The sequence below is a fragment of the Lissotriton helveticus genome, chromosome 7 (genome assembly GCF_964261635.1).
Source record: "Lissotriton helveticus chromosome 7, aLisHel1.1, whole genome shotgun sequence".
Lineage (NCBI taxonomy): Eukaryota > Metazoa > Chordata > Amphibia > Caudata > Salamandridae > Lissotriton > Lissotriton helveticus.
The window spans coordinates 429,266,211-429,280,841 of record NC_136068.1 but is presented as its reverse complement, the minus strand read 5'-3'; the positions used below and the strand labels follow the sequence as shown (position 1 = coordinate 429,280,841).

Here is a 14,631-nt window from a genome sequence, read left to right as displayed (position 1 = left end):
CTTCATGAACGGAGAAGTTTGATGTCCCTCGGGGGACCCCCAGCAGTTGTTTTAGGAAGGTATTTTCGGCCACCTGATTCCCTTCCACTCTGGTGAACCCCCACACCTCACTCCCGTATGTGGCTATGGCTACACTCCTGGCTTGGTAAATTTTCAACATTGCCGCAACTGTGCGATTGCCCATCTTGCTCGCAAAGTTAAGAATTGCAGCATTGCTCCTAGTCACCTCCTCCCGCTTCTTCTTAATCAAGGGGGCCCAGTTTTGTCTCTCATCTAGGAGAACGCCCAGGTACGATAAGGTAGAGGTTGTTGGCACTCTCGATCCATTTACCATTAGTGGGTATTTGCGCTTAGATCCTGGCCCTACCTGCATTATAAAAGATTTTGCATTGTTTATGGCCAGATCTTTCTGCCATAAACCCCCGAAATGTGTTTAACAGAACTTGGAGGCTTTTGGGGATGCGTGCTAGGAGAACTGCGTAGTCTGCGTATAGCAAGACGGGCAGCCCCCTATCGCCCACGTACGGATAGTCCACCCCAGTTGCCTGCAGGGTTTGTTCCAAATCGTTTATATAAAGGTTAAAAAGAAAGGGGGCTAGGATACAGCCCTGACGTACCCCCCTTTCTATGTTAAAATCCATTGAAACCCTTAAGTCTTGCGAATACCTGACTTTTGCCTTTGTCTCTTTATGGAGATCTCTCAGGAAATCCACCAGGTTGGCATCAACCCCCATGGCATTCATGGACCCCCACAGCCCCTCCCGATTAACACAGTCAAAGGCTGAGGATAGGTCGTGAATGCCATGTAGATTGTTCCCACTCGAGCTACAGTGTATTTTCCCAGGATGAGATGTAGATTGACACATTGGGCCACAGTAGATCTTCCCGGGCAAAACCCATACTGTACTTCTGATATAATTATTTTCTTCGGCCCAAGCACTCAGTCTGTTCAACACGATTTCCCCTACAACTTTGACAACTGAATCAATCAAGGAGATAGGTCTGTAATTCATTGTTCAGTTTCTGTCCCCCTTTTTAAACACAGGGACTATTGTAGACAATCCCCAAGATTCAGGGCAACCAGCTTTTACTGCTGCATTCAACACTGCTACCAAGACTTGCACCCACAGGGATAAGTTGGATTTGTAGAGATCAGGTGGAACACCATCGGGGCCTGGAGCCTTTTTACAAGTAAGATTATTAATACTGTTTTCCACCTCTTGTGCTGTAAATATGATCTAATTTCCTCGCTCTGAGTTTATTTGAGTCACGGGAACAGATGTTGTGCTTTTAAAGATAGCTTTGAAATGGTCCACCCATTCCTCCTCTGTTATATTAGTTCCCAGATCTTCAGATTTTTTTAGATGGAAATAGTGGACTATTAATGATATTCCAGAATTTGGAGCTACTTTATAAAGTCTGGGGTTCTAAAACTTCCCGCCATATGTCCTCCTTCACCTCCCTCTTGCGAAGACCTAGCTGTTTTTTATATACATCTCGAGCGGATTAACACTGAGTCCCTAGGGGTACTCTTTAAAGCTTTTTAGATCCCTGGCAGCTTTTGAGCAACTGTGGTCGAACCATTTTGGGTCGTCATTGGTTTTGTTCTGACCACTGACGGTTAACAAGGTCCCTACTTTGCCAATTATACCTTTGAAGGCAGTTATTGTGCCCATAGCAGAGGACTCTGGATCTAAGCAATACAGAAATTCTGCCTTGCATGATTCTTGCAGTTTTTCATAGAACAATGGGGGAGTTACTTGGGACCACTTAAGGCGCCGCCTCTTATTAGTTGTTTTAAGGGTCCCCACTGCCTGCACAAGCTCCTTCCTATGCAAGAGATTATTGCTTATTCTCGTACAGATGGGATTGTGGTTACTAAAAGGGCTTTCCAAGGTTGTGTAACCCATTATCGAGTTGTGGAAATTAGTAGAAACTAATATATGGTCAATGAATGACCCACCATGACCTCCTTTAAAAGTGGATATCTTTTGTATACTCAATGGGGGTAACAGACTAGAGGCTAGGAAAAGGTCAAACTAATCTAGCATATCATTTAATGCATCACCTTGTGTCGAGTGCTCAAAGTGTAAGCCCTTCACCTTTGGGCAGCCCATTTCATTCATTTTGGAGAGCCCGGGCACTCCACATGGGTGAGTATTAAAATCCCCCATTATCATTATACTCTTTCTCTGTGGACCACAGTATAGTTTAACAAATTCATCCATCTCCTTAATCTTGCTGCCTTCTTCCCTGTTAACAGTATTATAAAAATGTGTTAGGCATAGGCTAAGATTTCCCCTTTCAAGAACAATGGCCTGTATGTCACTGTTCAGAGATGAAATAGACCTGATTTTACAGTTTAATGCCAGGGAGGTAAAAATTACCAGACCTCCCCTAGATCTCCCTCGAACTGCGGGAACCGCAGGAACATAAAAGGCTTTATACCCTTCAAGGGAAAGGTTACAGTCAACTAGCCAAGTCTCTTGTAAACATATAATTAAAAAGTTACAAATAAACTTGATCCAGATGGAGTCAGTGATCTTATCGGCAAGCCCTGCTACGTTCCATGAAATTATGTTGAAATTATCGATCTTAATAGGTTCAGGTGAGGGTGCTAAAGGTAGTCTGAGTTGGTGTGGCCGTGTAGGTTCCAGCTAGTACAGAGGGTAGATTATACTGTGCCTGTACAGGCAGTGTTAACCTAGCACTTAATATTGCTTCTTGCTTGGGGTTTACGTGTTCAATACCCTGTCTAACTGATGAGAGAATTTCCGGTAGTTGAGCTACCTGTTGTGATACCTGGGAACTCACCAGGGGAGTGGGATGTGCGGGCAGGGTACACAATTCAATAGGAGGGGAGTAGCTGGGCGAGTCATCCCACCGCCAGTTAGTCATTAAGGCCCGAAAGGGCATTAAATCTATTTGTAACTTCAAACGGTGTGAGTTGTCCTGATGCGCCCCCCATCCTGGCTCCGTTAAACCTGGGGGGTATAATATCCCACACGTCTGGTCTTCCAGAATGTGGTGAGTTGGGTGTGTGTAACATATTCCTGTATTTAAAGGTATCCAGCATCCGTGGCCTAAAGAAAAACCCAAGTGGCAGTATATAACTATACCTTGTCTGCCCTGTGATGTAACTCCCTCTGCCTCTCTGAGTATCCTTTCCACTGGTACCGGACTGTTGAAATTGATCACTATACAGTCTCCATCCCTGGGTTTTCTTGACCGTCCCAGCAAAGCTACTCGGCGGGCCATAATTATATTGTGTCCTACTCTATGGCCTTTACTTGTGTTTCGGTGTAACCAGTGTGTTACCTTGTTCTTGATCTGATAAAACTCCTTTCTCTCTCCTTGTTGTAATGGGGGAACGTTTCCCAGGACTATCACTAGCGGGGTACTTTGAGGTGGTAGATCCAAGATGGTTCGGGCACCCGCACCCATGGCTAGTTGGTCAGTATGTTTCAAGCCTGGCTGTTTTCCACCTTCTTGGGGTATCTCAGGTGGCCTCATTCTACTACCACTACCCTCCGTTCTATGTGATCTCTCCCTGGTTCCGCCCGGACTAGTTTCCCCCGTCACTCTCTCTGTCAGTGTTACATGATGACAAGCAATTGCGGCGTTGGATGGTTCGATGTTAATCAATTTGTTAGCATGCATAACTTGTCCCTCCAACCTCCTGCTATCTAGTACAGAATTTTGTATTTGCGTATTATCTGCAGTAGCCTTTTGGAGTTTATCTAAATTTTCATTGATTATTTTCAGCCTTTCAAAAATTGGAAGCAAGAGTGACTTCACCATATGTTCCACTTGCCCGATCAACCCACCCTCTCTTGGCCCATTTATTAGCGATCTTTTCAGTGACTGCGGTTGGTCATTTTTGGAAGTACAGTGGGCACCTTTATTTTGGGCACCTTTATTTTGGGCAGGAGCAGCATCTAATATATGCATAGGATTGTTTATGTCCTTTGATGTAACTTTGTTTACCCCTAATTTAGGAATCTTGGCCTGTTTGCCTTTCTGTCCGCCCCCACCCCGCTTTCTTTTCCCAGTTGGATTCACGATTATTGGTATTACGTTTACAGTAGAAAAATCGTGTCTTCAAGGGATCTGTATTATGGTGCCCAGTTTCCTCCTGAATAATAATGCTATCTATTGTGCTATTCCCCGCTGTGACACTGCTTGGTGTGTCTGACCCAATACTAAACTCTGGCAGTCCTAAGTCAACAAGACGCTGGCTCAAACGGGTTTCGGGAGTAATGCTGTTCTTGATTGGGCTCAGTGAGGAACGTTTGGAGTTAAAGACTTCTGTAGAAAGCCGTTTTTCAGTATTTATTATCTCTCGTTCAAGGGCGGCAGCAGCTTTAATGTTAAATGTATCGATAGTTCCAGAAATGCTTTCATTGTCTATTTTTGTTAATGACTCTTCCCCCCCCCCCTTTATCTTGTCGCAGTGGCATGATGAACAATCGGCCGCTTGTATGGAAAGTTTTAACAATTGACAGTAGTCTTAAACCGATATTACATCAATGCTCTGGGATACACATGAATTATTTATACACCTGATAATCACCTGGGGTTTAAAATCGTAGTGAAGATCCTAGATCTTAGAGGGGTTGCCCAACCCGGCCTTCTGCGGCCTCTGACGGCCACAGACAGCCCTGCCCTTGTCCCGGCGCACTCCCGCGGGACGAAGTTCCGGTATGCCCTTTATGTGCCTCCTGGCGCCACGCGATGATGGATGCGGATGCGGCGTCCTTGCCGCTGGCGGGACAGCTGGGAAGTGTAGTCCAGTGAAGGGGCATCGGCGGAGCCAAGCCCAGCCAAGAGGGAGAGCGGAACCACGCCCGGCCCACAGGCGCTGCAAGCAAAGATGGGGCGCGGCGGAGCCAAGCCCGGCCGAAAGGTATGAGCGGAGCAAAGCCCGGCCCGCAGGGAACAAGTCTGCCCAGTCAATAACAATCAAATGGTCAATGGTCAAAGTTTATTTTCGGCTGATTTTTATCCGGTTTGCCCATGCTTGCAATAGATTCTATTTTTCGACGTGAGCACTGAATAAGGAGACGGCCGTCACACTAAAGTTATTAATTCTGTGATGTGCCAGGTCGGCGTTGCAGTATATTCCACCGGGGAGTCTTATATTGCAGCTATATCTAGATCGCTGGGAAAGACCGTCCAGTGGCCAGAGCCTATAGGGCAGTCGTCTCCCCTCCCGACCAGCAGCGTCGTGTGTCGTTCGCTTAGCGCTGTGGCGCCCTCTGCCTACATGCCCATCAGCGTCAACCCCGTGATTGTCCCAAGGCGCAGTATTGAAATGCAGGTCGCAGCCCCCTGCCCTGGACAATTTCACAGCCGCTGGGGAAAACGTTTACCGTCTCATAGGTGCCGTGGCACGGTGTCTGGTTTCTGCAGTGCTATATGTCAGGGGTAATATCTGCAGCCTCCTGTTTAACGCGATGTCCCGGGGTAGGCAGATGTGCCCGCAGTACTGTGCTCGCCTATGCAGCTCGCAGTGGCCCGTTTTATTCTGGCAAAGTCAGCCTAGCTGGGTCTGATCGCGTGGTCTATGGGGCCTCTGCTGCAACACCACAGCATCCGGGGGAAGATATGCCGAAGTCCTGTCTCCTCCCCGGGCTTCTTAATGCGTCCAAGTAGTATTTCCCTTCCCTCCGGCAGTAATGAGCGGCTCCCGATGTCTCGTCTCCGACGCCCTGTATACGCAGGCCTCAAGCTCGCCGGTAGACGGGAGGGGCACCCGCAGCAGAGCCCCCACAAAACTATCTCAGCGCCAGTTACTTAGTTTATCAGAAGGCGCATGTGGTCCGATCGTGTCGGGGGCAGATCGATGGTGTTGTCGCAATCACTAACCTTCGTACCAGAGCCGAGGCCGTCCTCAGTCCAGCGAACGTGCCGTGCGTCACAGCCTGCTGGTGTACTCGAGGCCGGTGTGACCGGATTAGTCGTGTGGTAGGCCTCACCAGTACTTTCGACCGTAACATCCTTTCAGGACACCAGATCGCTCTGGGACTTTTGGTGTGCAGGTACGCTGTGGTTGCAGTCCGAAATTAGCCCGTTGGGCAGGTAGAGTCGCTCTATTTCGTGCACGATAAGTATTATTTATAGGGCCTCCCGAGGAGCTCGCTCAAGGCGCTGCCATCTCGTGGCTCGGCAAGCTCCGCCCCCCTGGAGGGGGTTACATTGGGATCTGACATCGAATTCGGGGGCAGGACTGACCAGACGCGGAGCTGCACAATTCCACCTACTGGCATGCAAGGGTATTTTTTAGATCTTAAAATCTGGCATCTAATGGCAATCACAATGTGAGGCATCTGTGGTTACAGTATCCGCCAGAAAGAGCGTTACTGGAAGTACGTAACTTGTTGTTTATGAACAGGAGTAAAATGGGTAATAACGCCTTTACAGACGCTTTTTCTAAAAATGCTGCATGATTATTTGAATGTACTATCTACCAATTTGTTAGTGCGATTATAAGCATAGTGGCTAATTTTAACGTATTGGGACTGGCAAAGGTCATTTGTACAGTTACTGTACAATATGTGCGCTCACTAAATTAAGTGGAATCGAGGTTCCACAAAGCATACTATATTTTGGGTTAACACTGGTGTTCAACCTGCGTTCTAATAGGTCCTAATTTTGACAATCAAAACAGATGCAAAGTCCATTGCTTTGCATGTTCAGTTTCCTTCTACATTGGTGTCTTTGTTCATGTTGCACTCTGTCTTTCTGAGGCAGTTTAAGATGACGTTTTATTTTGGTTTTCCAGATGCAACGGATGATTTGGATGACTTGAACTTTTTCAATCAGAAGAAGAAAAAAAAGAAAACAAAGAAAATGTTTGACATTGAAGAGGTGGAGGAAGGTGTTAAGGTTAGTGTGTACGCCCTGTCTAATGAAGTAATTATAGTTTTTCCTGGTGTTTGTTTGCTATTGGTATTTTTGACACCATACAGTGATGTTTAGTGATAAAATATTTGCATGGGGCACGGTAGGCCAAATTGGCAAAAAAGAGCAATTTTAAGCTTGGATTTAAAGTTTTAGTATATATTCAAGACCGTCGGTCATCATTCACTTAGTGTTTCTGATCTTATTGTTTCTGCGTATTAAATCACAAGCAAATCCACTCAATTCTACCTTCTGTATCCCCTTCCATGCCAGAAATCCATACTGCTCAGGACACCCCTAAGTCTAGTATTTAGAGGCGCCCATGAACCTTTTCTCTTCAAATACGATGACCTAAGAAATACCAAACAGCCTCGCAGCCGAGGTATAGAAAACTACAACAGACTAAAAGTGCCCTCTTTCTGCATGGTAGATCCCACTTTTTGCTCAACTGCTAATGTGCTTTGACTGAGTGTGCCCCTTCCATGTGTTCGTCAGCCAATGGCCGTCGCAAGCACTACCTCCCTAGTGCTGTGCACGTCTGTTGACCGATGTGGCCCCGCCCACTCTGCTAAACCACCGCACCGCAGCAGAATTGCCACCGCGGTTAAGCGGCTAGGCTCCTGCCAATCATGTGCCCAGGGCCTATATTCTTTCCCTAAAACCTGCTTTGAAAACAAAACCCAATTGGCATCTCTGGCCATAGGTCTTCCCCTGGTAAATGGTACCCAGGGCACTGTGAACAGGGAAGACCTCTAAGGGCTGCAGCACTTATTGTGCCACCCTTGGAGACCGTGTACTATTACGCTCACACACTACCTTTGCAGGCTGCGTGTCCTGTTGCGGAACAAAGTGAAGTCGACATGGCACACATCCCTGAGTGCCATGCCTACAACCCACTGCCCTGGCATAGATCAGTCACCCCTCTAGCTGGGTGCACTATACTAGTGGTGAGTGTACAGATACATTAGCCCTGCACCCCTACAGTGTCCAAGTTCATTCTTGGGCATTGTAGGTGCAGTACTGCCGTTGGAAGTATATGGTTCTGGGAGTTTTTCATTACAAACTCTACAGCACCAATTTTTGCTTTTTGCTTCACTGGTTTTCGACTTAATGTAGCTGTGGGCCTGCTAATCAGACCCAAATTCTGCTGTTCTCTCTCTAAATTCACAGACATGTACTTTAGGTACATCACCAATTTGGTACTGGACACCTTATCAGCCCCTGTACAGTGAACTATAGGTACCCAGGGCATAGGTGCATCCCAGGCCTACCAGGGGCTGCAGCATACCTTTTGCCACCCCTGGCTGGCCATTTAAATCGACACAACTGGCTGATCACTCAGCTGGGGCAAGGTGGTGTAATCATCCCTTGCTTAAATATAGTATACCTATGTCTAAACCTATATATGGACACACATATAACTATAAGTCACTCCTATGGCAGGCCTTAACAATCCTGGAGGCAGAGTGCTTGGTTTTATGTGAGATGGTGCTCTAGCATGAGCTGAGCCTGTCTGCCGCTTTCGGAGCCATTTCCTTATAGCTGTTCCAGGATATTGCCATACCATATACTCTTAAGTGCATTATAATCCTCGCGGTTAGTGTTAACTTTGGTTTGGCTTTATCAAAACATGTCGTGTAAGGTGTCATGCACTTTGGAATACTACCCCCTCGCCAGTTCTGGCGACGGGGGTAGCATTCCACCCTTCTAGGGAGAGAAGACATGTTACTTTACTTAAACGCGGTTAATCCTAACCAGAGCCTCGCCATCACAAAATGGATGCTGCTGCCCCGACACAAGTCTGGCCTCCTGCTGCTGACTGAAACCTGGCAGGGGAGGCTTGGACAAAGTTTCCTGTCAAAGGGAGGTGTTACACCACCCCAGACAGGAGATAGTGGATTGGAGCAGGGAGGGTTGAAAGAAACTAGACCCTGCCTGGGGCACACAAGGTGTCCCATGTAAAATCCAGTCAAACCGGTCTTGGGGCACTCCAGCCCCAGCTCTGGCGCGAAACTGGACAAAGGGAAAGGGGTGTAACCACCCCCTTCCTGGGTCCCACCCACAGGAGGGACCTAGCAGGTAATCCAGCCCCTTGATTTGGAATAAAGGTAGGAGCTGTGCCAATGCACATCATATTATCCTGACTGAACCTTATGAAACGAAACTCTGGACCCTTCGACATCCTACTCGACGTAGAAGACTGAAGAATCTCCCTTGTGGTCAAGGAGTGACCACCCTGTGCAAACAGGCACCATCCAGCGCCCAACGGTTTGCTTTGTTGCAGTTCCTGCCGGAACTCTAGTGACAGAGCGACAAGACCCTGCTTCCCTGACTTCTAACAGCTCGATCCACAGTCCCAGCGAATCTGAGACCCGTGGAGGTGACGTGAAGCGTGGGGCCGGCCACCTTGGAAAAACTACGAAGTGCTGACCGTGCAGCTCCCGAGGCTCCCTCGAAGCTGTGCCTTGGGGTTTGAGAAGCCCCAGCCCGAGCAGCTTTTGCATCGTAGATCTCCCCTCCACACTCATTGAGTGCTGCGTGGGGCCCCTTTGCATTTTCCTGCTCGACGCGTTGGTCCGGTCACTTGCCCGTTGGCTAGTGGCCCCAGTACCGACGAACCTTCAACTTTACACTGCTAGTCTGGTTGCTCCAGGCTGGCCTTCACTCCCCTGAAAAGGAGCAATCTATCTGACCTTGCTGGTCCGAGTAAGAAGCGATCTTTCAATCCTGCGTGGGTTGCCTTTGCCAAGGCCTGTTGACTCCGATCCGGAAACCGACACCGCAGACAGCGAGAGCCTTCGTGGGACAGCTCGTGATCCACTCCAGGATGCCCTTAGTGCCCCAGAGTCCACGTGGCAGCGGAGACCAGCTTCCAGTCAACCACCTGATTGCGCCCGACATTGCCTGGTTCCTTCCTGGTTCCATCCTGGTCACTGCTGAGTGACCCAGACTCTGTCCCCTCTGCTTTCAGGTACTCTACATCTTCGATCCACTCTTGGATCCAACCGGACTCTTCTCTCCTGGTCGCCTGCAGCATTTTCATCTCCAGGCTCCATAGATCTCCACGACGAAACCCGACACTTTTGCACCTATGCACCTGCTTCCTGTGGGTGAGCTAACGATCTAACACTGGTGCTCCTGTAGTGGGTTACACCTCTAGTGTTTTAGTTTAAAGTGTGGTAATTCTATTCGTCGGAAGACTTCCAAAACAGTAACTTTCTAACTTTTACGCACCATTGACTTTGCATTGGTGCATGTGGGTGCTTTTAGCGCTGCACCCGATTCCCGCGGGCTACTCCCGTCCTAACTACTGTTAGTCCAGTGTAGTCCCAGCGATTCCCAAGGCCCTAGGCCTTACCTCTGTTCGTAAAGTGATACTTATACCACTTTTTTTATATATCGTTTGAGTGGCCACCGGCCCTATCCATAAATGTGCAACTTTTGAATGTTTAAGTGTGCTTTTGTTTAAACGCTTGTGCTTCTATACTCGTAAAGAGTACAGAGGATTATTCTAGTAATAAATACATATATTTTTATAATAACTTGTGTGGTGTCCTTTCATTTGATATTACAGGATTGCATATGGTTAAACAGCTGGCTTCACATGCCCTCTTGAGTTGAGCCTAAAGGCTGTTTAGTCCATGCTACCATTAGGATAGCTTGTCTTCAAGGTTGACTTACAACCACCACCATAAGGAATTGTTTGGACTGATACAAGGTGCCCCCAGAATTGAAGACATCATACATCAGGCCAACTTCTCACAAAGGCTTCTGCTCCCCTCCAACTGGAGGGTTGCATAATAGGGGTTGTACCCACCCCAGGGAAGGTACCTATTGGTCCCAAACTTTTACCTACCTGTAATGCCCCTAATTCTAGTATTTAGGGGCACCCGTCAACCTTGCTTCCTCTGACCAGAAACCAAAGAAGAAAAGGACCGAACAGCCATGCCGAAGCTTACAAAAGGACAATGCCCCCTGACTTGGCCACAGCCCTACCAGACTGTGCCCACCATGAACTTCCTCCAGCAAAATCCAGGTGTGTCCTGTAGCTAGCAACCTCGAGTAACCAGAGGACCGGCCTGACTTCAATCCCAAAGACTGTCTCCTGTAAACACCGAATTTGTTCAAACAGACTTCGCTACGGAAGGATCCGTAAGTTTGCATCACTCTGAACCAGACTCCCATGGCCTGAGTTTGAGTGGCACAACACCAAGAGGTCTCCCCAGCGAATCTGACCAGAGATCTGGCAACCCCTGACCTGCCTCCATCCAACACCTGCAGCCTCAAACCGGAAGGTGCCCCCCACACACAACCGCGACCAGGAGCTGGTACGAAGATCTGACCTGAAAAGGCACCCCCCTGCACCCGACTCCCCAAGGCCCTGGGGGCCCAACCAATGGTGCCTAACAAACCTCCAGCTTCCCAACTTACCTCTCCAAGTGGTGGTTGCACCCAGAAGACCTTCATCCCTGAGCCTGCCGTGCTTTTGCAAACCGGACACTCCCCATAGAAAGCTGCAGGGCTTCTGACTCCAAAACAGCACTCTGTACCTGGCAGCCCAAATGGCGCTGAGGGTGCATCTTTTGTGCTAGTCTAAACCCTCCTTTGCCCTGAGCTTAAGTCCAGGAGCTTTGCTCCCACAACCCAGTGGCCTGCTGGAGATGCCCCTTGAAAACCTAACCTACAATCCACGTCTGGTCTCAGTGGCTGCAGAGGCTGCCACAGAGCAGACTTGTTGCTGGACCCCTGGGTGGAGAGCCCCCTGCTTTCCTGGGCCTGCAACAATGCACATCCTGGGCGAGGTGCTAGGTCTCCTCCCCCAGGATGGGCAGGGGGAAGCTTCAAAGGCCTGCCGCTTTTTTGAGCTTCTCCAGGCCACTTGCTGTACTCAGCATCTGGCCCCCACCAGTTCTAACCCCCACTGTGGTGGGAAGACTGGCGGGAAACCCTACGTCAGGAAGGGGGGTGTGCCAGCCTGTGCCAACCCCCCATCCCTCAGGTGGGAGAGGCGAGGTGAAGCACGACCCCGGGCTCCGGCCATCTTGAAGATGGGGAGCCCTGCCCAATCACAGCTAGGCTCCTGCCCCCCTCCCACAGGAGAGGAGCAGGCTAGGCGGTGTACCCACCCCAGGACAGGGACCTATTGGTCCCTGCCTCTCACCTTAATTACCCTCGTGCCAGCCAGGAAACTCCAGACCAACCCACTCTGCGCCCGGCTTGTGCCTGAGTGATCCAAGACCACGAGGTTGTTCCCCTGGCGACTGGGACCCAAAGTCCAGTGCCCAAAGACCCCCCTCGCGAACCAGACGACTCCTGCAGCCTCAGAACCAGGGACCCCTCTAACTGCGACCAGTTGAGGGTAAGATTTCCCGACGCCCGAAGACATCCCTGCCCTGCGGCTCCCTGTGCGTTCCTTTGGGGTTCCTACCTCTTCTCTAAGATCCCAACTTACCTCTCGAAGTGGTGGTTGCACCTGAAGAATCACCGTCCCCGAGCCTGCAGCCTTTGTTCCCTTATACCTTTCCAATTGAATAATATAAAGCGCTCGACGGCACAAAAGCACCCTGCACCCAGCCGCCTGAGTGCCTCTGGCTGTGCACCCTTTGTCCTACCCTACTTCCCCATTTGCCCTGAGCAAGTGACCAGGAGCCTAGCTCTCACAGCCGCGTGGCCTGCTAGCCAGCAGCCACCAACCGAAGGTCCCCTGCCTCTCATTCGATAACATTTGACCTAACTCCCTCTGCACCCTGCGTCCCCTGTGCTGCTGAGGGTGTACCAACTGTACCTACCTGACCCTGGGGGACCCCTGAGTCTATGCCCAGAACCTTAACTTCACCAGTCGAGTACTCACCTGGAAACCGATAACTCACTTTCCTGCCATAGGATAACATTGACTGATATGACTCGAAAAATCTTCTAAATGTGAAGTTTTTAACCACTAAAATATTCCTATAAAATCAGGAGAGGAACCAGTACTTTACTTTTCAGCCCAGTACTGACCCGCAAAATAATTTTTACCGTACTTGCCCATAACTGAATTTTTATCCCACAGGAAACAATGGACTGTTTATCTCTGAAAATTCTTCTACGCGTCTACTTTTGAAAATTACAAATATTCCTTAATCGTAAAAACTACTGATGAAAGTTATTGCTTACCTGTCTTAGGTAGAGTTCCCAGTGCTGGACCTAGGAGCCCAGTACTGGATTACAAAAGTAACGAGAACCTGCTTTACCTGTGACTTGAATTTCCTGCCATAGGATAACATTGCTAGTTTTTCACTGAAAAGTTTGTGTCAACTTTTAATATATAACTTTTTATTCCTTAAAAATCACTGCAATAACCAAAACGTTTTTACTAAACTGTTTTCAGTTTAGATCCCAAGACTGAATCTAGGATCCAGTCCTGAAGTTACAAAAGTAATCTATAAAGTAATCAACTGCATTTATGTAGAAAAACGCATTGAGCTCAATGTTAAATTGTGTTTAGAATTGTTGCCTACTGCAACCACTGTACCTATTGTGTTTACAAAGTTTATTGCCTTTCTGCAAAGTACTCCTCTGAGAACTCATATTGAGAAAAGTATATTTTGATACCTGTTGGTTCCAAAAATAAAACCACTATATCTTTTGATATAAAAACAATTGGCCCGGAGTCCAGTCCTTGTGTGGGAAACCTTTTGCTGACTGAGTGTGTACAACAAATACTTTACACTGTCCTCTTGTACTGCCTTACTGCTCGACCAAGCTACCACTTTAGAGAGTAAGGTCACACCTGACTTTAACCTCGTTTATACCTCTGGGGATTGTGTACTCTTTACACACTGTACCTTACTTTGGTCCTGTATATATAGAGCCACTTTCTCACACCTTGTGACCAGAAAGGGCCTCCGGGGTCTGTAGCTTGTATTATGCCATCCTCAGAGACCCCTCCCCTTAGCACCCACACACTTCCATTGAAGGCTGCTTGTTTTGGTGCAGACCAAACTGAAGTAGACATTGCATATCTCCCTGTGTGCTATGCCCACCAACACGGCCTGTATGCATGGGTAAGTCACCCCTCTAGCTGGCCTTACAGCCCTAAGACAGGGTGCACCATACCACAGGTGATGGCATAGCCTCGTGAGCAATATGCCCCTACACTAGCTGTGTAATCCAGACATTGATAGTGCAGTGAAGCCATTTGGACTAAATAGGCTGCAAGTTTATTACAAACACCTCCGCTCCATGATGGCTTTACTGAAAAGTGGGAAGTTTGGTACCAAACTAATCAACATAATAAACCCACATTGTTGGATTTATTATAACATTCACTCAGAGGGCATATTGGAGATGCCCCCGAAAAACAACCAACCTCTAGTGTATTGGCTGACTTGGCCATGCCAGCCAGTCATCCACGACCAGGCAGGTTTCTGACCTCATGAGGTGAAAGCCTATGTTAGAGGCATATGAGCGGCAGATCGTACACTTTTGCATTAGATCGCCAGCTGGTGTTGGGCTCGGATGATTGCAGGTGGTTGTCTTCTTGGAAGAAGTCTTTGTAGTCACAAGATGGGTGACTCCTCCCTTGGACAAAACTGCGCATGGGCATCGGCTCCATAGTTGGATTGTTTTTTTCTGCCACTGGGTTTGGATGAAAGTTTCTCCGCTCCGGCTAGAAAAACACTTTTCAGCAACTTCGAAGCGCAAAAACTTCCTAAACTATTTTCGACATAGAGTACAATAACTTTC

At 48.3% G+C, this 14,631-nt stretch overlaps 1 protein-coding gene across 1 annotated transcript in view; it reads left to right on the top strand.

Moving 5' to 3' along the window:
* The window catches only part of EIF2S2 (eukaryotic translation initiation factor 2 subunit beta), a 616,197-nt gene that overhangs the window by 184,659 nt on the left and 416,907 nt on the right, over positions 1-14,631 (top strand). Inside the window, exon 3 of the mRNA XM_078652324.1 lies at positions 6,785-6,888. Coding sequence (XP_078508450.1) covers positions 6,785-6,888 — 104 coding nt within the window. The remainder of the gene's footprint in view (positions 1-6,784; positions 6,889-14,631) is intronic.